We start from the raw sequence: 26,091 nt of genomic DNA, 5'->3' as shown, positions 1-26,091 counted from the left end.
CAAGTAGGTGTGCTCTGTGTGGTACAGTGGGAAGGATTTAGGACCACGGGTCAGGCAAATAAGTGTGATCGAGTCCAGCTCTTCACCTGAAGACTTATGCGACCTCAAGCATTTCAATTTATCATCTTGAACCTCAGTTTCTTCTGCTGTAAAAGGAGAGGATGGTGCTTGATGGTGTTATCTTCTCAGCAAACTCTTCCCAATCTACCCTCCTAACATACATGCTTACACACATATGTCATGTATATGCAAAAATTCTTTCATCCCTATATGACAGATATTTCATTTCATGTGTCATGTCACTTTATTTATTTGCTTATTATTTTTTCTACCCACTTCCCAATGAGAATATAAACTCCCTGAGGATATAGATTTTTATCTGCTTTATTCACTGCTATATTCCCATCGCTTGCAACATTGCCTGGCATGTAGTAGGTGTTTGATATATGTTAAAAGAACGAAAGAATGAATGACTTTTGTGTCTGTTTTGTACTACAACATTCTATGGTTCAAATATATACAGAAAAATAAATTGTATGTTGTGTAGTGATGTTTAAATATAATTTTTTATTCCTTGGCCTGTATACCATAATATTCTTGGTATTTGGTTCTCTTTTTATGATTATATGTTGATATTTTAAAAATTATTTATCTTCTATTTATATTTTTTCTATTTGCTATGACTGCATCATAATCTTAATAGTCTGTGGTTTCTCCCCCTTTCTTTCCAAGATTTTCAATATGCAGTATTAACTTGAATCTTTGGGTAAACAAGAACATGAAATCTTTTTCAAGGCCAGAATTTAAACATATGTTAATATGAACCTGAGTAAATGCACATCATGGAGTGATTTTCAAAAATTATTTTCACAGTCAGTAGAGATTTGACACATTTAAAATTAAGCCTCTATTCTTAACACTTTAAAAATTTATTAGATTTAAAATAGATAACAATATATTGATATAAATATTTCAAATAATCCCACATAGTATTGACACACATAAACCATTAAAAACAAATCACTTTAAAATTTTTGCTTATAGCTGTGTCCATACAATAATTATAATTTTGTGAAAATAGTTCAAATATATAAGGTGCAAAACATATTTCAGATGCTTTTTTGTGAAAAGTAGCTCGTTATAGGAAGCATTAGAACAAAATTTCAAAAAAGAAGCTCTTGAGTAGTTAATTTGTTTTGAAAAATTGTTTAGCCTACTAACTGAAGTCTTAACTAGTTTTTTTAATATATTATTTTAATTAAGAGCAACATTTAACAAGGTGTATTTGCCCAGGTGTTAGGCCAGGTACATCTAAACGAGACCATCTGTGACTGTGGACGATGGTCCTAACATTCCGTGTGAATGATGTGAGAGAATGTACATGATAGAACAGAACAGACTAGAAGTAGAAATGGTGCCATATTTTAATTTTGGAGGAGATATTGAAATTATTCAAGACAAGTTTTTGTGATCACAAAGGAAACTAACAGATCATTATAATTTCTTATTACAGAGTATTTTTGCAGTTAGATAGCTATTTATTGTTCAATAATTAAGGACCCTCTTAGAAGATAATTATTTTTAATAGGTAGAATTCTTTTTACACTGAAAATATTTAAAATACAATAACTTTATTATAGATAAAAATAATTTGGGTAGATGTTATTTTTGTAAGTTCAAGATTTTTGAAAGTTTTATTTATTTAAGTACTTGAGAAAAGATGGTGATTTCATCATTCATCATTTATTTTTCAATAAACCATGTGTCTTTTTAATATTGATGCTGAGAAAAATTGTTGAAGAAAAGAAAAATAATGAATATGACTGATTTATCCAAATATCAATCACCCTGTGTGGGCGTTTTTTTTTTTTAATTAACATAAAACCTGTGTTTAGCACTCAATTCTGACAACTGAATCATTGGTTCATTAGTTTGGTCAAATCATTAAGTTGGTTGTATTCTCTCATATTTTTCATTGGTGACATTATGGTTATAACAATTGCACTAGATAATTTTTGAAATAAGAAATGAATAGGACTTCCCTGGTGGCACAGTGGTTAAGAATCTGCCTGGCCAGTTCAGGGGAGACGGGTTCGAGCCCTGGTCAAGGAAGATCCCACATGCCGCGGAGCAACTAAGCCCGTGTGCTACAACGACTAAGCCTGTGTGCCACAACTACTGAAGCCCGTGTGCCTAGAGCCCTGCTCCGCAACAAGAGAAGCCACTGCAATGAGAAGACCATGCACCATCACAAGGAGTAGCCCTTGCTCTCCTCAACTAGAGAAAAGCCTGCGTGCAGCAGCAAAGACCCAATGCAGCCAAAAATAAATTAATTAATTAATTTTAAAAATGAATAAAGATGTTTAAGTTTTACTTTATATTGACCCATGAGTGTTGATATTGTCAGAAAGTCAATCCTCATTTCAAAACAGTTTCTAACTATTTCTCTTCTTCTAATTCACATTGTCATACCAATCTAAAAAAGCATATTGTATCCATTTATTCTTGGGATAAAGATGAATGCTTTTATATTTAATTCCTGAATTGGAATTAAATTAGAAATAAATTTGTCCATATTACTACTCATCTTTCTAAGTATATTTTTATCACCAGCAACTGAAATTTTAGTGGTCATTTTGACCTTGAAAATCTCCTGCTGCGTCTGCCCATGAAAAACTGATGAAAAGTGCTTTGAATAGTATGTCTTCACTACATATAATAGAAGCTATGGAAAGAATGATTTGGTTTTGTATAAACAGTAGCTTTCAACACACCTGCCATCTGCATGTAATCTACCACTAGGATATAATATTATTTCTATGGCCCTTCAAATCTGCTGAGTTCTTTGTGATATGTAGTCCCTTGATTTAAAGCTGCATCTCTCCATAGTGTTCTTAAGGGGGACCTTGTAATTACTGGATATTACAATTATTTGTCATACTATAAGTTGGACTAATGGCACCTTTTCAAACTATGCTTAGTTGTGTCTATTTGGTTTTTTGTCTCTGTTTAGGCTATCTACCTAAGTCGTAGTTAGGATTGTTAAATCTTTAAATCCAATGATAATGTTCTACATTTATTCACTCAGTATTAATTGAGGACCCAACATCTGTCAGGCATTCATGTTGACCATTTTATTTAAAAGAATATTATAGCTTACCAGTAAGTGGGGAGAGTTGAAATTATAAAAATGCATTGATACCCATTAGTGTTAAGAACTTACTGTAGGAGTCATATACCTAATTTTGCTTATTCCTGCTCAGCTTCCTAGGCTTTATTTTTAAGTCATCCAGCTTGGCTTGTTTGGGCCTTATTCTGTGGCTTTCAGTAGAAATACACTTTTAGGAGAAATACCTTTATACTTTCTATACCCTCTTCAAGCATCATGGCTTAATCTCCCACTTACAAATCAAAGACATCCAAATCTTCCTCACTGGGCATCTGCTTTCCTTCCAAATTTCAATGCCATATTTCCAGTGCTTGTTGTCAGTCTCATTTGAGTGATTCTGAAATATCTCATATTCAACAAGTCCAGAATCAAATGGATTTTTATTCATAATGAAACCTGATCTTCCTCATAAAGGTGATTAAAAGCTGGTATTGTGAGTTCAGAATTCCAAGATCTAAATCCCAGGGCAAGTTTAATCAACTTTAATAATACTAATGTGGATCTATCTCAGAGGTTCTAAAGATTCATTGTGATAGTGCATATAAAAGCTGAACATAGTGAGTGACACACTGGAAGCAGATGATACATATTAGATATCATCATTGTCATCACCATTATCACCATCTTCATCGCATCATTAATAACATCACCGTATCCCCAACTGTTAACTAGATACTGATGTTACCTCTCACATTTTACTCTTTTCATCTCCATTTGTATCCAAATGATTATCACATTCTAAGAAGTTTATTTCTAAAATATTAGACATATTTCCTATTCTTCATCTTCTCTATCTTTTATTCCAGTCAAAGGATAAGATTATGTGCATATATGCTATATCTATCTCTCTTTTCTGTTATAAGCTGGTCAAGGACAAAGGCTATAGCTTATAATTTTTTAATGCCACAGTGAAATTTATCACATGTGAATGTAAGAATTGGTCTGGGTTTGCAACTCTCGACTCAAAAACTGACAGAGTTAGTCCTACTTTGTTAAATGCTGAGGATACAGTGACGAGCAAAAGAGGCATAAGCCTGATCATTTGGTGCTTACGTTAAGAAAAGAAATGTTGGGTCTTTTACTTAATAACAATGGGAAACAGTTGAAGTCCTCTAAGCAGGGGAGTGACAATGTAAGATTTGTACTTAAAAGTAATGATGGTCCTGGAATATGATTACAACAGCAGAGAGAGAAACAAAGTAGAGATAAATCACATTGATGAAATCAACAGGAATTGGACATCCGTGGCACACAGAGAAAGAGGAGGAGATAAAGATGATTCCTAGGTTTGTGGCTTATACAACTACCTGGTGATGTCATTCTTTGAGGCTAACCAGGTTTGGGGAGAAGATAATTTAACACTTAGATCCATGCATATGAGAAATATCAAAAGAATTCCATGAGCCTGTTATCCTACCTATAAGAGTTTTATGCTTTTTAGAAAATTAAATAGCAATTTTGGCTCAAGTGAGAAGATTTTTCAATTTCAACATAAATAATTTGAAATTGAAATGTTATATGAAACACTGGAAGTTAAAACTGATTTCAACTGACCATGAACAATACTTAAATGTGAACATAAAATTGCTAATATTGTATACCATGGCTTTGAGTACTCTAGTAACAGTATAGAAAGTATATTAACTTGAAATTTTATTTGATGTAATTGTAACCCTATAGGGAAATTGCAATATCTTTAGAGTGGAGAATTTCTAGTTCATTTGTTTGCCTAATGGAAAAATAATTTGATGAGTTAAAATGGGAAGAGGTAGAAATTCATTGACATTGGCTATGAGAAAGGTTAAAAGATGCAGTTAAATTAACATGGATACACTATACCAAACTGCTTTATTCTGAAGAATTTTATGTATTTTAGATTGGAAAGCTTAAATATGTTCCTAGTATTGTTATTTCTACACTGTCCGTAATAGCATTATACTTTAGCTGTAGAAATTAACCTATCTGTTGCAATATCTTAATTTCCACTGAATAGAAACATTTGACTCTTGCTTAGAGTCGTCCATATCAACAAGACACCCAAATATTTAGTCAATACAATTAATGTAGCTACTATTTGTTTCCTATACTGAGTTCTATGTAACTATTTACCAGTCTGAGTCTGCATTTGTTTGTTTTGTTTTGTTTTGTTTGGGGGATCTATTTTACCTCGTTAACACTTAGAACATAGTGCTAATGAGTCCAAAGAAAACAACAGCATCAAAAAGCAAAGTGTTTCTGATATAATTATCTTTGTCTTCTCCACATTAAGTATTTAACCTTTTATCTTTATAGTAATGGCCTTCTTTCTTTTATTTTAAGTTCCATCAAAACTTTCTGGAATTTGGTATGAAATAAGGGAAAATATGTAAAATACTGTATTCTTTATATAATAATTTATTCTAATAACTTTCATGAGTTCAAAATCAAGGTTATTTAAATGGACACTGTTGTCTATTTTTAGTTTCCTAATTCTGTTCCAGTTTTCCATGATTCCTCAAAGATTCTCAGTGTAATTGTTTTTAATAATATCTGCCTGTTCTTCAAGTATCCATTTATGTAGCCCATCTGACATTAATGAATTGAACTTCAGCTCTGATTTTACAATTTGCTTCTTATTCTTGCAAGTTAGTCATTAGCCATGGCAAATAATATTCAAGCAAAATTTTAAAAATAAACAGTTCTGATTTCCAGTATTTCGTGTGCCACTTTGTGCAACAGCTTAACTTATGCTACTTTCAACAACACTGTGGAGTATGTAAGGCAATAGAAGTATCTCAACTTGATGAAATTTAGCTAATATCATAGTTCTGCTGAGTCCAGGGACACTGATAGCACCAGTATTATATTATCACCATTACATATAAAATAAAATGTTTCAAAACAGTTCTGCATTCAAAAGAAAACAACACAGGTAAAATAGAAACCTCCTTGTATGGCAAGAGTTTTAAATTTCTAGTTAACAAATATGTAACACTCAGAGTTAGGTTTAGTTAATGACAGATAACTAAAGAAAATGCCTATTTCTGGGAAAGTAACATGTTTTCCTAAATGACTCATATTTATTGGCAGTGGGATAGTTAGAATTCATGACAATATTATTCTTTCTCTCTAAGAAAAAATAGCACTTCCAAATCAAACAGGATATGTGTGCAAATATAAATTTTAAACTCTGGAAATGGCCTGCTCTGTGGACATTATTGTGCAATACCAATTAAGAGGTGTTTGTGCTGTTTTCTTTGCTAAACCACTGTACTTAAACTGGAACATTTTAAATTGTTACCCAATTAATAGTACCCTTTACAGATTGCTTCTTCCTCATTTTAAAATAAAGCAATTTGATAAAGTTGAACCAAAACACCAGAAGATTTCAGTGTTTCTACTTGCTAAAGTAGATCACTGAGCTCAGATTGTTATCCAGAAAAAGATTTAAAAGATTACATTATAGTAATTCATGAAAGGACTGTTTCTCCTATTTATGCAAAGTACTAGTATTACTGCTGACGTTTCCTATCCCATTTTTTATTAGGGTGAAGTTTATCCTGTAAAAGACAATAACTTGTTTATTCTCACCTACCGCTGAAGTAACAGCTGAACATCTGTAGCATCTGAGACTAGTATTTACTTTTCCTTAGCAGTCTTGATTCCATTGTTAAGATGGCATTCACATCCTTCTAAGTGGTCTCCAATGGTATGGAGTAAATGCCCGCTCTTGCCATCATTTTCATTGTAAACGAATCTTGACAATGTCAGGTTCCCGTCACAGTCTATCAGTGTCACTCACTAAACTGTGGTGTGACCGTTAGTCCCTTTGAGATTTGCCTCCTTTATCAGGGTCAGCCTGTGGGAAAATCTGAACAAATAGTTACATATCAACTAGGTATAAAAGATAATGACATTTAAATATACTTTTACTATTTTAATGCATGGTGGTTTAAAAGGCATTTCTTTTCTACAGATCACTTTAACTTTGTGTTTGATTACTTTACATGCACTCTGTCCAAAATTCATTAAAAAATATACAGTGGCCTTCTCTTTTGGAACCTATTACTTATTGGCTATGTTTAGGATTCAGTAATAAATGTAATTATTTGGGCTAGGATTTTAATCAGTACCACTGATATACATACCCATAGTTTTTTTTTTTTTAATTAAAGAGAAACAGTAACAATATCCTTACCCAAAGCAGTTTTCATTTCCTTTCCTACATAAAAATTGTGTTCCAAAAAATGATCTTCTTTCTTTTATTAATGATTATCTCCACATTTAATCATTCTTTATTTTTTTATGTAATCTTTTTTTTTGAACTTCTGTCTCAATTGAAAAAGTTTCAGTTGATTTGTGAAATAACATTTCAAATGTTGAGCATTCATATTTCTTTCCCTTTCTATCAGTTTTTTACAGGAATCAGTTACTAAAATTCTACTTATAATATAGTCATATTTGTTTTTGGTTCTACTGAATATGCTATGTAACAAGATATTAAATAGAAATTTTCCTCTAGTTCCACACAAGAACAAAAGGGACCAAGTACTTCTCAATTTAAAAAAAGTAAATACCAATCAGTACTTATTAATAGCAGCTGAACCAGAGTTGCTATCTTAACTATCACTCCAGACTCCACAGACGGTCTCTTTCTCCATTTATAAGAGGGGAAGACCAACACAAGGGAGGAGATTCGGAGAAAACATTGTAGTGAAAAGACAGCACTTAATGGAGGGAGCTGTGGCTTAGTGATTCCTTTTTGAGAGTACTTCCTCACCACCAAGTTCAGGGAGAGGAGTTTCAAGAGAATTACTCAATGATTACAGATGCCTCCACCTCATTTCATAGCTGGATGTCTGCTTTGGTGTGAACTGCTGATCTGCTTTCTGTACATGTTTGAGCAAGGGGAGAAAGAATTGAGGAGAGGTGACAGAATAGAGAGTGGACATCATCAGAACAAAAGGACCCACACCAGAAGGGCCTTAGTTTCAAGAGACCATGGCAGTTTGGGGAGCTTAGAAGAGCAGGAAGCTGCAGGAGATTTCCATTGTCAGGGACTTGTGCAGTTAGGAGGCTCCCCTGGAAGACCCCGTTAAATGATCATTACTTGGCAGGGAATACTTGGCATTTAGGCACCTTCCACCTGGGAGATGTCAATGGCCAATAGGCATAGCCATAGAAGCAACAGTGCGGGGAGGACTTGAGCAGGAACTGGTTGGTTGGGAGACTTTCACCCTCCCACCCAAGAGAATAGATGGAAAAGCTGTCCAAGCCCCTCTGTCTTCCAGCTCCCTAGGCCCTAGGGCTGGCAAGTGGTGATGGAGATGAGGATGCAGAGAGTGGTGTTAAGTAGAATGGATTTTCTTATACTCAAAATCTGCTCAAGGTTATTAAGGGGCAGAGGTATGCCTTAACAGAGCATATCTGAAGGCAGTAATTAGAGGAAAAATTAAGCTAGTTTATATTTGTTATCCATCAGTTCTAACTGTTTGAGAACCTGTTTACCTTTAAAGTAGGAATGGCTTCAAAATTTAAGGGTTTCGGGCTCCCCTGGTGGCGCAGTGGTTGAGAGTCCGCCTGCCGATGCAGGGGACATGGGTTCGTGCCCCGGTCCAGGAAGATCCCACATGCCGCGGAGCAGCTGGGCCCGTGAGCCATGGCCGCTGGGCCTGCGCGTCCGGAGCCTGTGCTCCACAACGGGAGAGGCCACAGCAGTGAGAGGCCCGCATACCGCAAAAAAAAAAAAAAAATTTAAGGGTTTCTCCCCAAAGTAGTCTATTTCTCTGTTTATAACCTGATCCATCATAAAATATGTATCATAAAATACCATAAAAATATAAAATGGAAGGATACAAAATATAGTCTGAGCTCAGAAAAAGACTAAGATAGTCCACCAAGCTATTTACTTTTTCAGAACCTACGACTATGTTTTAAAGTTGGGGGTGCAGAGGATGTAAGCAGGGAACGTCCCATACCTATTCCTTATGAATCAGAATTTCAGTTACACTGAACCTTAAAATCACCTTGCTTGTCCCTGAGAAATACACATCTTTTACAGGAAAGGAAACCTAAACACACACAATTACTTTTTGTATATAAGTTCCATATATTTGCATATATAATTATAGATATATTCTTACTATCGGTATAATTAGGCAGAGTAAATAAACTGTTTCAGATTATATAAATGCATAATTAATAGCTTTTAGCTAGAGACAAAACAGGTAATCAGGTGTTAATTTCAATTTTTCCTCTTGTGTTCATGTGCCCACTTACATCTGGTTGCTGTAAGATGGTACATTTGTTAATTCTCACTCCACCAAAATCACACCATTGCATGAGGCGCTGGCCTTCCTGATGCTTGTGGTTACACTACTTAACTTCATCATGTAACAGCTGCCTGTGTGTTCTGCCGTCAGTCAGAGCACAGATTTATTTCCACCCGTGTAAACAGGTGTCTAGCCTGAGATTGTTCCCATGCTTCTCCACAATATGTGTTTAGGACTAGGTGTGGGAGATCCTCTCTCCCTTTAATCCTTACCTCCAACACATTGAAATATGGATATAGAGTCTAGATAATCAAACAGCTGGATGCGCTGAATCTTTTCATGAGCTCATGACCAATTTCCTTGGTTCAAAACCATTTTATATATTTATCAAATGTCTGAGTTTTTGCATACACATCTCTATCCCCTATTATAGAGTATGTTCTTTAAGGATACTAGGGCTAGATCAAGTTTGTCTTTTTATTCCATTGTAAAGTCAAAGAAATGGTAGGATTCTACAAGAATGGAAGAGGAGAAAAGAATCAATTCTTTTCTGTTTCTCTGTAACTCTCCTTACCAACTGTTAGAACTTTTCTTATATGCGAAATCTGCTGTCTCCTGTAAGTTTTCATGCAGTCATAATAATAAGCTTTAATCTTAAAGGTGTATGTGTGTATGCATGTTTGTGTGTAGGCTCACACATAGATACTGGCTTATATCAAATATATTGGCTTAAACCAAAGCACTTGAAATTATACATTTAATAACTATGGGCATGTCTTGTTCTGAAGTGGCCTATTTTCAATACTTATTTATTCATGCTAATAGAGGAGAAGGATGTTATAAATTAAGCAAAACTCACTTACAACTGACTTGGTTATATATTGTATATTTTTCATTGATATAAGAGTGAAATTGAAGTATATTGGGAAAATGGCTTTTCCCGTTTATTAACTGGTAATCTAGATGTAAATAAAAGAAATTGGCTCAATTGGACAGAGAAACAAAAGTAGATAATAGGTATAAGCAGAACTCAAACTCAATCCAAAATAATGAATATGAATATTTTTCCCTCCTCCATATATTAGTTAATATTTGTTAACCTCAAAAATGCAATCTACTATGAAAATGTAATCCTTGGATATTTTAAATGAAATATAAAGAGAAAATTATCTATTATTTATAAATTTCCAATGCAGTTCCCATATTCAATAACATTTATTCCAAAGTGTTATTTCTATATCCAAATAGTTGGTGATTATGCTTTAACTCTTGTTTTAAATGATAACATAAAAAGTAAATATGAAAGGAAGAATTTTGCATATACTTTGATAAAGGCAATATAAAGTGAAAATGTTTAAAACGTTTTGTCACTGAATGCTTTCTTGACATAATATGTTCAAAAAATTTTATATACTTACAGCTTTTGCATGTTTGACTAGGACCTTGGTATAAAGCATCAAAAAAGTCACAAGTAGAGAAATAAGCTGTATAAATTTGTGAATATAGAAGTGAACTTTTATATCATAGTGTAGGAGCAAGCTGGAGAGATTGCTTTTATGTGAGTCATTTCTGTATGAAGCTATAAACTTTTTTTTTTAGCCAAAAGCTGTCCTGGTTTCTTGTAAAATAATAAAGATATCCATTTTAATTGATTCTCTTCATTGTTTAATAAAATTGCTTTGTCTGATTGCTGAAGAATTTGAATTGAGTTTTCATTACCCACTTCTGAACAATTTACTCTAAGATCCAGACAGTATTGAGCTAATGAGTTTGAATTTATATTGAACCTTAACTGTCTTCCTGAAGTAAATGGAAAAAAAAATCATGGCAGCAACTAAGTATTCTTCATGAAAAACTATGTCTTAGAGATTTTACAATGAGGCTTTTAATAGAGCTAAAACATTTAAATTGGAGTTTTACCTACTTTGCTGTTTCTAAGCATATTATAGGAAAATACGGTTTCTTTTCCTTTTTTAAGAAATGAAAACTCATAAGCTGACAGGGATATTACAGAAACTTTCTTTCAAGTGGGCAGTTTGTATAGTCAACAGATTCAGTTAAACAATAAATTAATGGTAAAATAATTTAATCTGAGAACATGCCTAAATTGAAATGAGATATAAAAACCTTCCAAGGAGTACCCTATTAAGGTGTTTCAAGATCTGTTTAATCTGGGACGTGGCCATGATGTTGAAATACACGCCCTTAAAGGTACTGTTCTGACTTTGGCACCTGTATTGCCACCGTCATAAACCTAAGTTTCTCTGCAGTTGAAAACAAGAGATACATTTATTGATTCACACACATTTAATTTATTGCTTTGATATTATTATCTTTTGTAAATGATCTTTGTGTTCCCTGGAGCATGTCTAACCAAGCTGGGCATTTAATGATTCTATGTTTAGGATTTTCTGTGGAATTAAATTAGGAACTTTAACTCTGAAGGGTGACTGGGATTCTATTATACAAGGATGACTTTGGGTTCTATAACTATCAGTGTGCTTCAGTTCCAAGAAGTAATTAATTCTCTAGGTATATAATAGAATCTATTTTATATTAAGTTGGTTAGTCAAACAGGAGTAGACTTCACAAATAGGCTACCTGTTGTAAAAATGTTATTTTTCAGAAAATTTGAGACTGTATTTAAGAAATAGAAAAACAAAAGGAAAATATGGTTTAGGGGAAATTTACTTACTTGAGCTTATTTCCCAAGAAATCACTGAGCCAATCTCCAAATGTGATATATATTTTTTTCACATCTTTATTGGAGTATAATTGCTTTACAATGGTGTGTTAGCTTCTGTTGTATAACAAAGTGAATCAGCTATACATATACATATATCCCCATATCCCCTCCCTCTTGTGCGTCCCTCCCACCCTCCCTATCCCACCCCTCTAGGTGGTCACAAAGCACTGAGCTGATCTGCCTGTGCTATGCGGCTGCTTCCCACTAGCTATCTATTTTACATTTGCTAGTGTATATATATCCATGCCACTGTCTCACTTTGCCCCATCTTCCCCTTCCCCCTCCCTGTGTCCTCAAGTCCATTCTCTACGTCTGATATGCTTTTTAAAACCTCATTTCCAATTATTCATTAGAAGATTTGGAATAATATTGTATCCAAATAATTGATATTCATTCCCCACAGGCAGCAGCGAAGGTTCTTGGGAAAAGGAAACACTGTACTCTTCCCCACCCCGGGGATCTCAGGCTTCTGTTACCTGCCCCCGCATACCTAGAGCACTTAGCCTTCCAGTCAGTCATCCTCTCCACCATCTTCAGCAGAGCCACCTTCTGCCAAATGGTACGATGGCATTTTTTAGCACTAAAAATGAAAGTTGCAAAGAATAAAAAAATCTAATGATCAGATAGTGAAATATAGGACATAGTAGATAGGTACACTACATTTAGACAGCTAAACGTGATAAAGAAAACCATAGTATTTTAAACAAGAATTAGACTGATCAGAAGAATAATGTAGCAAAGAACTGTTTGTATTAAACACAAATGAAAAGTGGTGAGTGATAAAACATGGCACCAAACTGGCTAGCTTTAAGCCTAATTTCCCTAAGTGATAAGTGGGTACTGTTGCATGCAAAGAGGACAAATATTTTTCCTTTGACTCTCATTATTAGAACATTTTATAATGCTTCAATTTTCAATGATTTATATCCTTAGCCATTTTAATTAATGAGATATACCATGTTTCATTGTTTTACTTGAATAGAGAAATGATGATATATGTGTATTTTTTACAGGACTGGAACTGCCTTTTATGATGATGCCCCACCCTTTAATTCCTGTCAGCCTACCTCCAGCATCTGTCACCATGGCAATGAGCCAGATGAACCATCTCAGCACCATTGCCAATATGGCGGCAGCAGCACAAGTTCAGAGTCCCCCATCCAGAGTTGAGACATCTGTTATTAAGGTAATTGTTTAATTACATGATTGATTTGCCTTAAGCCAAAATCATCTTAAGCCACCATCACTCAATCCATTTTTCTTACTCCACAAGTAGTTCTAACTCTAAAAAGCTAAGCGATAGTGAATAGATTATGAGAAAAAAAAGTCATTTATAGTAATTAGAACCAGGGGTACAGTATTTAGGCAGTATTAGGCTAACTTGAAGTTCTCTATTATATCTACTAAGGGAGAGATGAACATAGCATTTTAAATGATATACTTCAAATTGTGTGTATGTGCTTATATGCATGGTTGTGTTTGTGTTTGTGGGTATGTGTGTATGTGTGTGTGGTGTTATGAGCCATAAGGTGTGGGAAATGGTATCTGATTTGTTTTCAGAAGACCAGAAGGGTTAAATTATGGTTCTGCCACTTAACTAGCTGTGTCACCTTGGGCATGTAGCTAAATCTTTCTGATTATTTCTACACTAAAAAAATGTGTAATACAGTGTGGGTGTAAAAACTAAATGAAATAATAAAATTGAAATTTTTTGTAAATTCAAAAATACACGGTAAGTGGAAGATAACATTACTGTTATACAGGTATCACATATGTGTATATATACACACTTCTCTGGCTCTCTCTGTATATGTGTGTGTGGGGGGTATGTGTATACTTTTAAATATGTGTGTGTGTATACTTTTTCATTCATATTATTTTATAATGTATATTTAAATCAAAGTACTTTATTTATTTATTTATTACTGGAGTATAATTGCTTCACAATGCTGTGTTAGTTTCCACTGCACAACAAAGTGAACCAGCTACATGTATACATATATCCCCTCCCTCTTGGACCTCCCTCCCACCCACCCCATCCCACCCATCTAGGTCGTCACAGAGCACCGAGCTGAGCTCCTTGTGCTATACAGCAGGTTCTCACTAGCCATCCATTTTACACATGGTAGTGTATATATGTCAATCCCAGTTTCCCAATTCATCCCACCCTCTCCTTCCCCCTCTGTGTCCACCCATCCATCCTCTACTTCTGCGTCTCTATTCCTGCCCTGAAAATAGGTTCATCCATACCATTTGCATTGTCAGAATAGATTATTAATTTTTAAACTAAGTAAAAGATACCTCATGCTGCATTATCCGTATTTGACATAATTATTATCTTGTTTTTCTGAATATAATACATGTGAGTTTAGGGGAGTCTCTGGAGCATATTTTACATAAAAGCCCTTGTTACAATTCTTATTCATTGCTGGTGGTAATGCAAAATGGTATGGCCATTTTAGTAGATGGTTTGGTGGTTTCTAATGAAACTAAACATACTCTTACCCTACAACCGTATAATTTTTATCAAAAGGAGTTGAAAATTTAGGTCTATACAAAAATTTGTCCATGGGTATTTATAGCAGCTGTTTTCATAATTGCCAAAATTTGGAAGCAACCAAGATGCCTTTCAAGAGGTGACTGGATAAAAAAATTGTGTACCTCCGTGTGTGATGACTTTGTTGTTTGCCATTTGTGACAATGTGGTTGGGCCTGGAGGGTATTATACTTAGTGAAATAAGTCAGACAGAAAAGAAAAATACTGTATGTTTTCACTTATATGTGGAATCTAAAAAATAAAACAAATGAACAAATAGAACAGAAACAGATTCACATATACAGAGAACAAACTAGTGGTTACCAGAAGGGAGAGGGTTGGGAGGGAGGGTCAAAATAGGTGAAGGGGATTAGAGGTACTGAACTACTAGGTATAAAATAAGTAGGCTACAAGAATGTAATGTACAGCACAGAAAATATAGTCAATATTTTGTCATAACTTTGTATGGAGAGTAATCTATAAAAATATCGAATTACTGTGTTGTACACCTGAAACTAACATTGTAAGTCAGCTATACTTCCAAAAACTGAATTAGCATTTGTTAAGTGAGTGAGCCATGGTTCAACAACAGACCACAAGAAAAAATGAAATAGAGAAGTTTATTACTCACAGGTCATGGAGGAAGTACTTGGCATGCCTCAGGGGACCAGACAGGGGGGTCAAGGCAGAGTGCAGACAGAGAGAACAAGGCAGGACCTGAGGCAAATGGCTTTATTAGGAACCATGGGTGGGGTATTTCAGGATTTCCAGGCTGGGGCTGGATTGGTCAATTCAAACCAAAAGAGTAGGGTTTTGGTAAGTCTCCCAGGGATCTTATTTAAGAAGACTGTTGATCACAAGGGCTTTTGGGGAAGTCATACCAGGGACTTACATTTGCTTATGACTTTGGCTGCTGTCTAGAGCATGCACTTGCATGAAGGGGGCTAGTGTCAGTTTAAGGTCCCTGTAGGCCACGTGGTCAAACAAAATGGATGCTGAAGCAGCAATACCACAGAGTAGCTTAGCTGAATTCTCACTACCATACAATGGAATATTATTCAGAGCTAAAAAGCAATGAACTATCAAGCCATGAAAAGGTATGGAGGAAACTCAAATGCCCACTGCTAAGTTGAAGAAGCTAGTTTGAAAAGGCTACACACTGTATTGTTTCAAGTGTAGGACACTTTGGAAAAGGCAAAACTATGGAGATCCTAGAAAGATCAGTGGTTGCTAGTGGGTGGGAATAGAGGATGAAAAGATGGAGAACAGGGGGTTTTTAGGGCAATGAAAATACTCTATATGGTATTATTGTGATGCATTCAAGTCATTATACATTTTGTAAAGACCCTGTCATTACTTATATAGAAAGTTGAATAATATGCAAGTAGGAATTTTTCATATAATAATACTCTATAAACAAAGATGTGTACTTGCTCCTTAAATAATTTTCGGAAGAATCCTTACCAGAGGAAAATAACAAGAAATATCACAGGAGGCCAAGCTCAGCTACCAAAATATTCTTTCCTGAGAGAATGCCACTGAATGCTACATTGTCATCAGTGAGGGAACCGATTTGTTTATCAAGGTTTCGATTCAATTTATGATCAATTTTGATAATAGTTATTACTGAGAATTCAACATTCTCATTGTCTCACTCATTCGAAGCAGTGTTTAGTAAACTCATATGATACATATTAATTAAACTTAATTCAGGGGAAATTTTTATTTTCCCCAAAGAAAATGGTTGACTCTTATGTCACTTTAAAGAGTAAGGGGCCCAAGTGGGTAATTAGAATAGAGCCTACAAGTTTGTTTGCCTGAAAAGATTCTAAATATGAAGGCCAATTAAAAGTGAAATGTTAAATACCAAAGATTTACCCCCACTGGAAGAAATGATAAAACAAGAGAAAATAGGCTTTGAGGGATGGTCCATATGCAGGAATGTGCTATTTACATTTTTTGACAGTAATGACAAGAATTAAAATTAAAACTCAACCCAAATGAGAATAGCAAAAAGAATTTGTAGGACAGAAGAAAAGCAAAAACATAGCTCTCAGAGTTACAAGCTTAAAAAAATGTTTTGTTATCTATTTCTACGAACTAAAGGAACTCCAATGATTTTCTTATAAACCTATTTATGAAAATGTACCTACCAGTTCAAGCAGTAGAGCAGGGTCTGCAAGCTGCTGAACTTGGGTAAAACCTACGCTGCTGTCAGTTTTTGGATGGACCATGAATTAAGAATGATTTTACATTTTTAACTGGTTGGAAAAAAAATCAAAAGAAGAATAATCCTTCATGACACATGAAAATTATATGGAATTCAAATTTTAGTGTCCATGAATAAAGTTTTCTGGATATTAGCCACACTCTAATTTACATAATGTCTATGGTACTTTCAAATACAAAGGCAGTGTTGAATAAAATATTTGCTAGCTAGCTTTTTATAGGAAAATTTTGCTAATCCTTGAGTTCTGATTAACTCAAACCCATGTGGATCTTAGGCTGTGGTAAATGGAAGCAGCACAAACTAAACTGTCAAACACCATAAAGCCATAGGATTTGGCATTGAAAGGAAAAGAAATTAAAAGCATTGAGGAAAAGAAAATTATATAGGTGAGGACAGTACCACCATGACATTGTTATTTACTTTAAATGCAAGCCTCCATGACAGTCTGCTAAAGTACTGAATTTAGATTTTCTCTGGTTGATTGTCTTGGACTACTGTAAATATTTTAGTAAGGTAACTTTGAGGAGGGAGGAAAAGACATATACTGTTTATACAATAATAATTCTACCTTAAATCCCAAATAGCTAAATGTCTAAGATTATATTAAATCATTAGACATTCTGTATTAGTCTATTATGTATCAGTGAAACCCATACACTTTTACTGTTTAATATTCATAGAACATGAAGAGTCATAGGCTTAGGATGTTAGGTGTTTTGTAATCCAGCTCCCTCCATGGTGGAGAAAGCATTCCTGCATCCTCTCTACCCATTTTTATATATCTATTTTATAGAAGGCCTATTCTATTTTCAGCAAATTTAAGAGTGTGAAGGTATTAATTGATCAAATTAAAATTTTCCTCTCAATAGCTTCTACTTTAACTTTATTTTCTTGGAAAAAATGTTTCCTAATTCTTCTGCGTTCTAACTATTTAAATATTTAAGTCCTCTGCTATAGTACCTGTGGTGTTTCTTTTTTCCAGACCAAAATTCTAATTTCTTCTGACAATTTTTCATCAAGCCTCTTGGTTGACCTTCCTTTTCTTAAATAAGCCCCCTCCTCACTACCCCTCTCCTGCATATTACTCTAGAAGTGAACCCATCAGTGAAGAGACCAGAACTAACATAAACCTCAGTTTGGACAATAGTTTGTAAATTTAGTCATAGTTCATAACTATTTTTGCTAGTTGAATGTGTGACTCGGTAAATCTCATGCATTTTTGACATGAAATTCTACTAAGCCAATTCTTTATCTTTTACTTGTATTAGGAATTTGCATTTATCCATATTAATTTTTTTTTTATTTTCCAGTCTATTGATTTAGGCTCTTTAGATATTCTTGAGTGTTAATACTCCAAACTATCATATTAGCTATTTATACCATCTTTGTATCATTTCCAAATTGTAAAAGGATTGTATTACTTTAAATCACTGAGGAAAATAAACAGTATAAATCAAGAGATCAATTCCTCTTGTCATTAGAGATTTTCTAATAGGCTGAAATGTTCTACTAATTTGTTCTCTTTGGGAATCATTCATCAAGTAACCCCAAATCCCCCTGAATGAATCAATATTTTTCTAACTTTTATTTAATAAATTCACAATGATATCATAAGGATTTTTAAAAAATGGTTCTTTCTGAAATAAAAAGAAAATTAAAAAGAAGCAAGACAACATATTTTAGTGGTTTAAAACATGGATTCTGGAGGAAGGCTTCCTGGGTTTATATTCCAGCTCTGCCATCTCCTAGTCTTATGACCTTGTAAAAGTCACTTAATATCCCTGTCTTTGTTTCCTTTTCCGTACAATGGGGATTATATCATTATTACCTCATCAGGTTGTCATAATGAGTAAATTAGTATTTATAAAATCATTAGAAGACTTTCTATAGTGACATTATCTTCATATTATCACTGGTTTATTTTCCCCCCAAGTATTCACAATCTTCTGTTTAAAAATAAGTTCTAGAATTTTATAGGGAATCTGTGTCAGGCTTTTGAAATATAGTTGCAATTATATAGTAAGACCTCTCTCTCTGTCTCTCTCACTCTCTTTTGCTTGTTCAACCCTTTTCACCTAACAAAAGTAGTGTATTTTGCTTTTGGTGGGTTTGCTAGTTCAGTAGTATATAAAGCAGACTTTTTTTTTTTTGTAAAGCAGACTTTTAAATGTATTTTTTTCCAGATTTCACTTTTCTTGTGATAATATGGAATTGTTTTTGAGAAATTTGGCAACATTCATATTATTCTACATTACTGAATAATCTTTCCTCACATGCCACATTACAGCATTTTTCTGAGAACAGGGAATATGACTTAACTTTGTTAATTTTCTCTGCCAATCTGCTGTTTTGTGTGTGTGTGTGTGTGTGTGAGTGTGTGTGTGTGTATGTGAGAGAGAGAGAGAGAGAAATAGAGATTGTTTATGACATTCTCATTTAAAGAATTAAACATTGAAAAAAATTTTAAATACAATGTATACATTTTCCATTCTCTAATACTTTTTTTCAAAACAGGTCCCTAAAATGCTATATCAGTAAATAGGACTTTACTTGCATGAAGTTCAAAATGTTTAAAGATCATAAAAACTAGAACCAGAGTAACCAGATTCTTGAAGTAGATTAAAAAATCTTACAGCAATGTCATTTACCTCATGTTTGCTTTGGGGTACAGAATAGTTTATCTTGGGACAACCATAAATAACTCTAGATGTATGCATCACTTTTAAACTTTTTTTTTTTGCAAAAAAACTATTTCGTCTAAATTTTACCTGGATTTAGAGAAACAGTTAAGTCTTCTCTCTTCATGTTTATTTGGGTATTGATATTAAATATGAAAAGAGAATGCTAACAAGAAAAAGGAAATATTAAAACACAACTACCACTAAGTATGCCATACATCAGTGTATTGAAATATAAAACATATTTAGATCCATGAGTTTATAATAATACTAAATATAATACAATTCTCCCTTGGAGAATTCTAGGGAATTGATTCTTTTAAAGGACAAATAAGGGTTTAAATAAAGGATAAAGGGGTGGAGTCAAGCATTTTCCTGCCTTTCCCATACAGACTGTCCCTCAGGATAACACAATGATGCATGAGAGAAACTTTCTATTCATATAAATAAATGAGTATGGAATGAAATATTGCAAATAAATGAGTATGGAATGATATATTTCGAATCCATCAAATTGCACGTCCTAATGAAGTGATGAATCTGGGCTATGATTATCAGTGATGGCTGGCATCATAAAATGCAACCAAGAAGACATTATGCACTTCCAGTGAAAGCATACACCACCATCTATGAAGTACTCTTGCCCCCAGATCAACTTGAATCAAGCATCCAGATGCACTTACGCCAGAAATTCAGAGGACAGAGGAACACCGAGACGAATTAGACCCATCAAGGAACTGTAAGCAGTTCATAGAGGTGGTGGCCACTTAGAACATACACAGTGCCTTAACTAGATAAAAAGTTGGCTTTAAACATTTGGCACGAACAGAGTGATGCCAATTGATGGCAATGCTGGCCAAATCAGAACTTACCATTTCTTCCTTGCTCTCCTCCCTCTATTCTACCTACTTGACTATAGAAAAGGAGGGACTTCTCTTTTAATTAAGATAATAGTATTTATTATTACAGAAGCCTGAGGTATAACTTCTGAGTCGAGACTGCCTTTTGCCGCTCAAAGTAACTGTAGGAGTTTATATTACCAAATAAGAATCTGGAAAGTTACTAGGCTGCCTGAATTTTCATACAGATATGGGAAAAATATAGTTCCCTATCAACACTGAATAAGTTTGAAGAGACAGTAGGAGAATAAAATGATGTTGTTTATGACTACACTCATGGGTCTTACCACTTTCCCATTTAGCAAAATTGAGTATTTCTTGAGTATCATCATCAAAACAAATAAAAAGAGCTATGTAAATATCCCTTGAAGCCTCAATTTAGAACTCTGAGTTAAGGAGTTTTGATGGTGGCTACCAGATATTCTACCAGATGCAAGTATATTAGGTTTGTTTATGTCTTCCAGAAGTACTTTTTAACATTTTCCTAAACCCAGAATCCCAATCCTATTATTTATCCTTTCAGTTCACTTTTCCAGAATAAGAGAATATGGGTGTCACAATCAGTGTGTATGATTCTGGATTTCACTAACAGTATTTACTAGCTGATGATATATGCTCCATGAGGGAAAGGAGTTTTGTCAGTTTTGTTTACTTACGTGTAACCAGAGCCTAGAACACTGGCATATATTAAGTGCTTAGTAAATATTCTCTGAACGAATGAAGTCTGAGTTGTGTTAAAGCTCAGGAGTTTAGGTTTTATAAAGTGCTAGTCAACTTCAATTTCATAAGATAAAAGTTGTATTAAGATAAATTTAACATTAGAATATCTTCTCCCCACTTCTATAACATACTCAATAAGGGAATTGCTAACTGATAAAGAGATGAAAATGAAGATAATTAAAGAGAGCAATATAAAGTAAAGCTAAATGAAATAACCCATTTAGAGAAATAAGTTGTGATTATTTAATCTTACTCTAAGAAAATATTTTAAGTTGATAAAATATAATGCATTTTGTGGTGGAGATGAGGCAGCAGACACAATACATTTTTTAATGTTTAATTAATCACGTGTGTAATACTGAATATTTTATATGTTTTATTTAATTTTTATTTAATTTATTTTTTTATTGAAGTACAGTTGATTTACAATGTTGTGTTAGCTTTGGTTGTACAGCAAAGTGATTCAGCTATATATGTATATAGGTATATATTCAGCTAGATATATGTATATATATTCTTTTTCAGATTCTTTTTCCTTATAGGTTATTACAAAATATTGAGTATGGTTCCCTGTGCTATGTAGTAGGTCCTTGTTGGTTATCTATTTTATATATAGTAGTGTGTATATGTTAATCCCAAACTCCTTTTTATTTTGGAATTTTAGAATTCATTGTTTTAAATTCCACCTTTGATTCTGAATTGTGGTAGAGACCAATACTTCTTGTTCTACCTAGAGGCAATAAATGCAGCTTTCCCTTTATTGTTATTCTGATACCATTAGTTTATTAGTATGACCTTTTTTTTTTTCAGTGAGAGTGTATTCCTCTTACATTTTCATTTATTATTGTGGCTAGTTTTATAAAGATGGAACACTGCAAAAGATTGTGTTTTATTGATTGGTGGAGTTATGATGCAGGACTGTAAAGCAGTGTGTTGAAGTATTAAATTAAATATTCTTCCTCTTTGTCCTACTTCAGGGCCATTTTGGAGGTTAAAGGGTCTCACACAAATGAAACGATAAATCCAGTTTACATAGTTTCCCTATAGACATTGAACTGCTTCTTTCTTATTATGTCTGAATAAAACTCATTATCTATTTTGTTTCAGTAATAATTATGAGATTCTCTCCTAAGCAATTCTTTACTGTCTCCATTATTCTCCATCTTATAGCATACTCTGGAAAGGCAAGCATATAAATATGATAAAAGAATTAAGCTGTTGAAATAAATTAATTTATTGTGCAACAATGTATTCAAATCTTACTTGCTCAATGGATTTTACTTTAATGAAATTCTTCAAAGAACAATACATCATGTTCCAAAGATTGAAATTATACATTAAGTGAGATGACTGAATATGTTGTGTCTCAGTTTATAGAAAGTTTCAATTAAATACTTAAGCTTCTAAAGCATAAAAATTTGCATAAATTAAAATATTTCTTTAAGTAAAAGTATTAAATATTGTCTGTATCCTTTGTTCTTAGACAAAAAATATAATTAAAGTAAAAATAAGCTAAAGCTAAAATAAATACTACAATTTCACCTATGTTTCCTAAGCCTTAAATTATGATTTAATATTATTTTACATTAAGATTTTAATCTAGCTTATTTTTGACTTAGTTTATTATGTGACCTTTAGAGTGTTATGAATATATAAGTGAATAAGTGAATAATGCATGAATGAAAAGAATCATCAAGGAAAACTTTTACAGTTAAATAAAATTGACTAATGAAAAAATTGTTATACTTATGTGGAAAATAAATAAATAATTGTTCAATGGCACAATCATTGTTACTAGAGTTTTGTGCACTAAATATTTACATATTTTATGAGTTAAATATCTCAGGAAAAAATCAGTTTCTCATGCTTTCCATTAGTGCCACTGAGAAATCTATTATGACAGGAAAGTCAGACTTGCAAAATGATTTTAGAGGGATTGATTTATTTCAAGATTGCACTTTACCTCTGTTTGGCTAAACACATGCCACTGAAAATATGATCACTTACATAATTATTCAGAGGAATATTAAAATGTATTGATGGATAAACATTGATTGAGTGACTTTGGGAGAAAATAGAATGTCTAATTTAGAAAATTTTATTTATATAAAAATATAATAATGTTGTTTCCTAAATATATACCATGTGTTTCTGCATAATCCAAGCGTTAAGAATTAGATGTATTAGGAATTAGCTTTAAAGCTTATCAAACTTATGTACCTCTTTATCAGAATTTCGAGAAATCAAGGTTAGACTCTTGATCATGTATATCTGGTCATGTATGCAGTTAACTATAGCATGGCTTATTAATACATTTATACAGACTAAAAAGGAGTTCTATACAGTTTTATAAATCCATACTCTATAATAAATGCACAGATATTCCAAAAATGATACAAACTCCAGCCTTTGAATGCTGCACAGAAGCCAAGATTATCCTTTGATTTGTGATTGCAAAGATTTGATGTGAACTTTATTGCCTTATTTTTAAATTAAAAATTGTGGGATATTTGTGCAATTGAATATATTAAAAAGTAAAAAAGATAAACTATTAATACATGCGATAACCTGAATGAATCTAAAAAACATTTCGTTGTGTAAAAAAAACCAGACATAAAAAGTATGTACTATATGAGTCCATTTTTATGAAATTCTAGAACCAGCCAAACTACTCCCTGGTGATAGAATTCAGAAAGACGTTGCTTCTGGGGATAGAAGGAATAGGCTGGGAAGGGGCATGAGAAATCTTTCTGGGGTTATGGAAACAGTCTAGATCTCGACAAAACTCATCAAACTGAACACATAATAAATGTACAGTTTGAAGCTGCTTCATAGTTTAAGGTAGGGGTGAATGTTAAGAAGAAAGATTTATAATCCCAGCTGCTTTTAAATTATAATTAGAAGATAGGAAGTAACTTTTGGCATCCAGATGTGGATTCTCCGCTCTTTTAAATCGTATATGTGTTTGTTTTTTAGAAATGTAGGTCATTTGTTTGCCATGTGAACTAAAGAACTTATACCATTTAGAAACATAGCTTGTTTGATTTATTTATTGTGGAAAAAATAACTAATATTGTGTTCATTTTGCATGTTGAGACATAGAGTTTAAAAATACGTCTTGCAACTTTTGAGAGTAGAATTTAGTTGACATTTTTCTTTTTTCCTTTTGGTACAATATTGTTTGACCTGGCAAATTATTTGTTGTAAAGTTCCTTTTGGGACTATTTTTTTTATTTTATGGTATATATATTGAGAAACAGTTTTATGTATGGATTTTGGAAGAGGGCTTGGCTATCTTGAGGGTTACTTTCATTTTATTTGTCATGATCCTCAAGAATAGAACCTCTGTTGAAGATGTTTATTGACAATGTATAGGACTGAAAAATTAAAAGGGTATGAAACAAGTGGTGCTCAGTCTTGGATATACATTAAAATCGCCTGGAGAACATTAAAAAATACTGGCTTCTGGGCCCCCCTTCAGACTCAGTGTATAAGGTTGCTGTGAGAAAGTACAACAAACTGGGTAGCTTAAAACAACAGAAATTTATACCCTCACATTTCTGGAGTCAAAAGCAAGATGTCAGCAGTACCATGCTCCCTCTGAAATTCTAGGTAGAATCCTTCCTTGCGTCTCCATAGTTTCGCCTGGTGGCTGGCAATCCTTGGCAATCCTTGGCTTGCAGCTGCAGAGCTCAGATCTGTACCTCATCTTCACATGACATTTTTCCCTCTTCACAATTTTTCCATTTTTCACATTTTTCCAATATCTTCACAATGTCCTCTTGTGAAGACATCTGTCATGTTGGATGAAGAGCCCACCCTACTTTAATATGACCTCATTGTAACTAATTTCATCTGCAAAGACCCTATTTCCAAATGCTCACATTCATAGGTATTGGGGGTCAGGACTTCAATCATTTTGGAGGGACACAATTCAACTCATGACCTTCAGTAAGCCAGAATCTTGGGGAGTAAAGCCCAGGCATAGGCATGTTGAAGAACTTCCCAGGTGATTCTAATTCAAAGTAGAATTGCAACCCATCACAAGGCTTAAAGGATCTTTTGAGTTTGAAGACATACATGACCCTCTTTCTCTGTTAGTACAAAGCCTTGTGTGTCTTCCATATTACATTAGCCTTTGATATTTTGAAAACAGCCTCCTACAGGCCGATTCCATTTTAGAACTTTTTTCTTTTAAAAAGTCTGCTTTTTTTCATATTTGCATCTTTGCACTCTAATCAGGAATAATTTACTTATTATTTATTATGTATCATGTATCAGTTTATTTGTACACTTCCAAATATTTATGAATTATTGAAAAGACTGTTCTTCAAGGTCTGTGTGTGTTGATAGCTGAAGGTATAAACATCTTGTTGCTCGAAGAAAATATTAACAAATGAGTATCTTATTTCTTAATCAATAACTCTATTTATAACAGCTCATTGGAGACAGTTATACAATACATTTGCACATTGGTCTCATAGGGAATGTGCAAAACTTAAAGGGGAAGGTATGGAGTGGGACCTGAGTGTTAACATAGAACAGTATCAGGAAACATGATACCAGGTTTCCCTGGGATAAAACTAATACATATTTCATGAATTTTCCCTAATATATTTGTGTAGTTGCATTGGAGCTAGGAGTCTGAAAATTATTAGAATCAAAGAAAATTGTTCAAATGTTAAATAATAATAGATTTCTATGATGCCTTAAAATGTAACTAAGTATATCCAGAGCAGCCCCATAATGAAATAGGTGTTAACAATGCCTCCGGTATTATTATTATGATGTCATGGTGATAATCTGTGTGTTAAATGATCCTAGACACTTGCTGAAGCAATATAACTTATTTAAAGATTTTT

General features: G+C 33.5%; 1 protein-coding gene across 1 annotated transcript in view; it reads left to right on the top strand.

Moving 5' to 3' along the window:
• The window catches only part of DACH1 (dachshund family transcription factor 1), a 415,227-nt gene that overhangs the window by 266,960 nt on the left and 122,176 nt on the right, over positions 1-26,091 (top strand). The window contains exon 4 of the mRNA XM_060129262.1: positions 13,180-13,352. Within this exon, the coding sequence (XP_059985245.1) occupies positions 13,180-13,352 (173 nt within the window). The remainder of the gene's footprint in view (positions 1-13,179; positions 13,353-26,091) is intronic.

Source organism: Lagenorhynchus albirostris, chromosome 18 (genome assembly GCF_949774975.1).
Source record: "Lagenorhynchus albirostris chromosome 18, mLagAlb1.1, whole genome shotgun sequence".
In the NCBI taxonomy this organism is placed as follows: Eukaryota; Metazoa; Chordata; class Mammalia; order Artiodactyla; family Delphinidae; genus Lagenorhynchus; species Lagenorhynchus albirostris.
The sequence above is the reverse complement of the archived record's forward strand: the minus strand, read 5'-3'. Positions and strand labels throughout refer to the sequence as shown.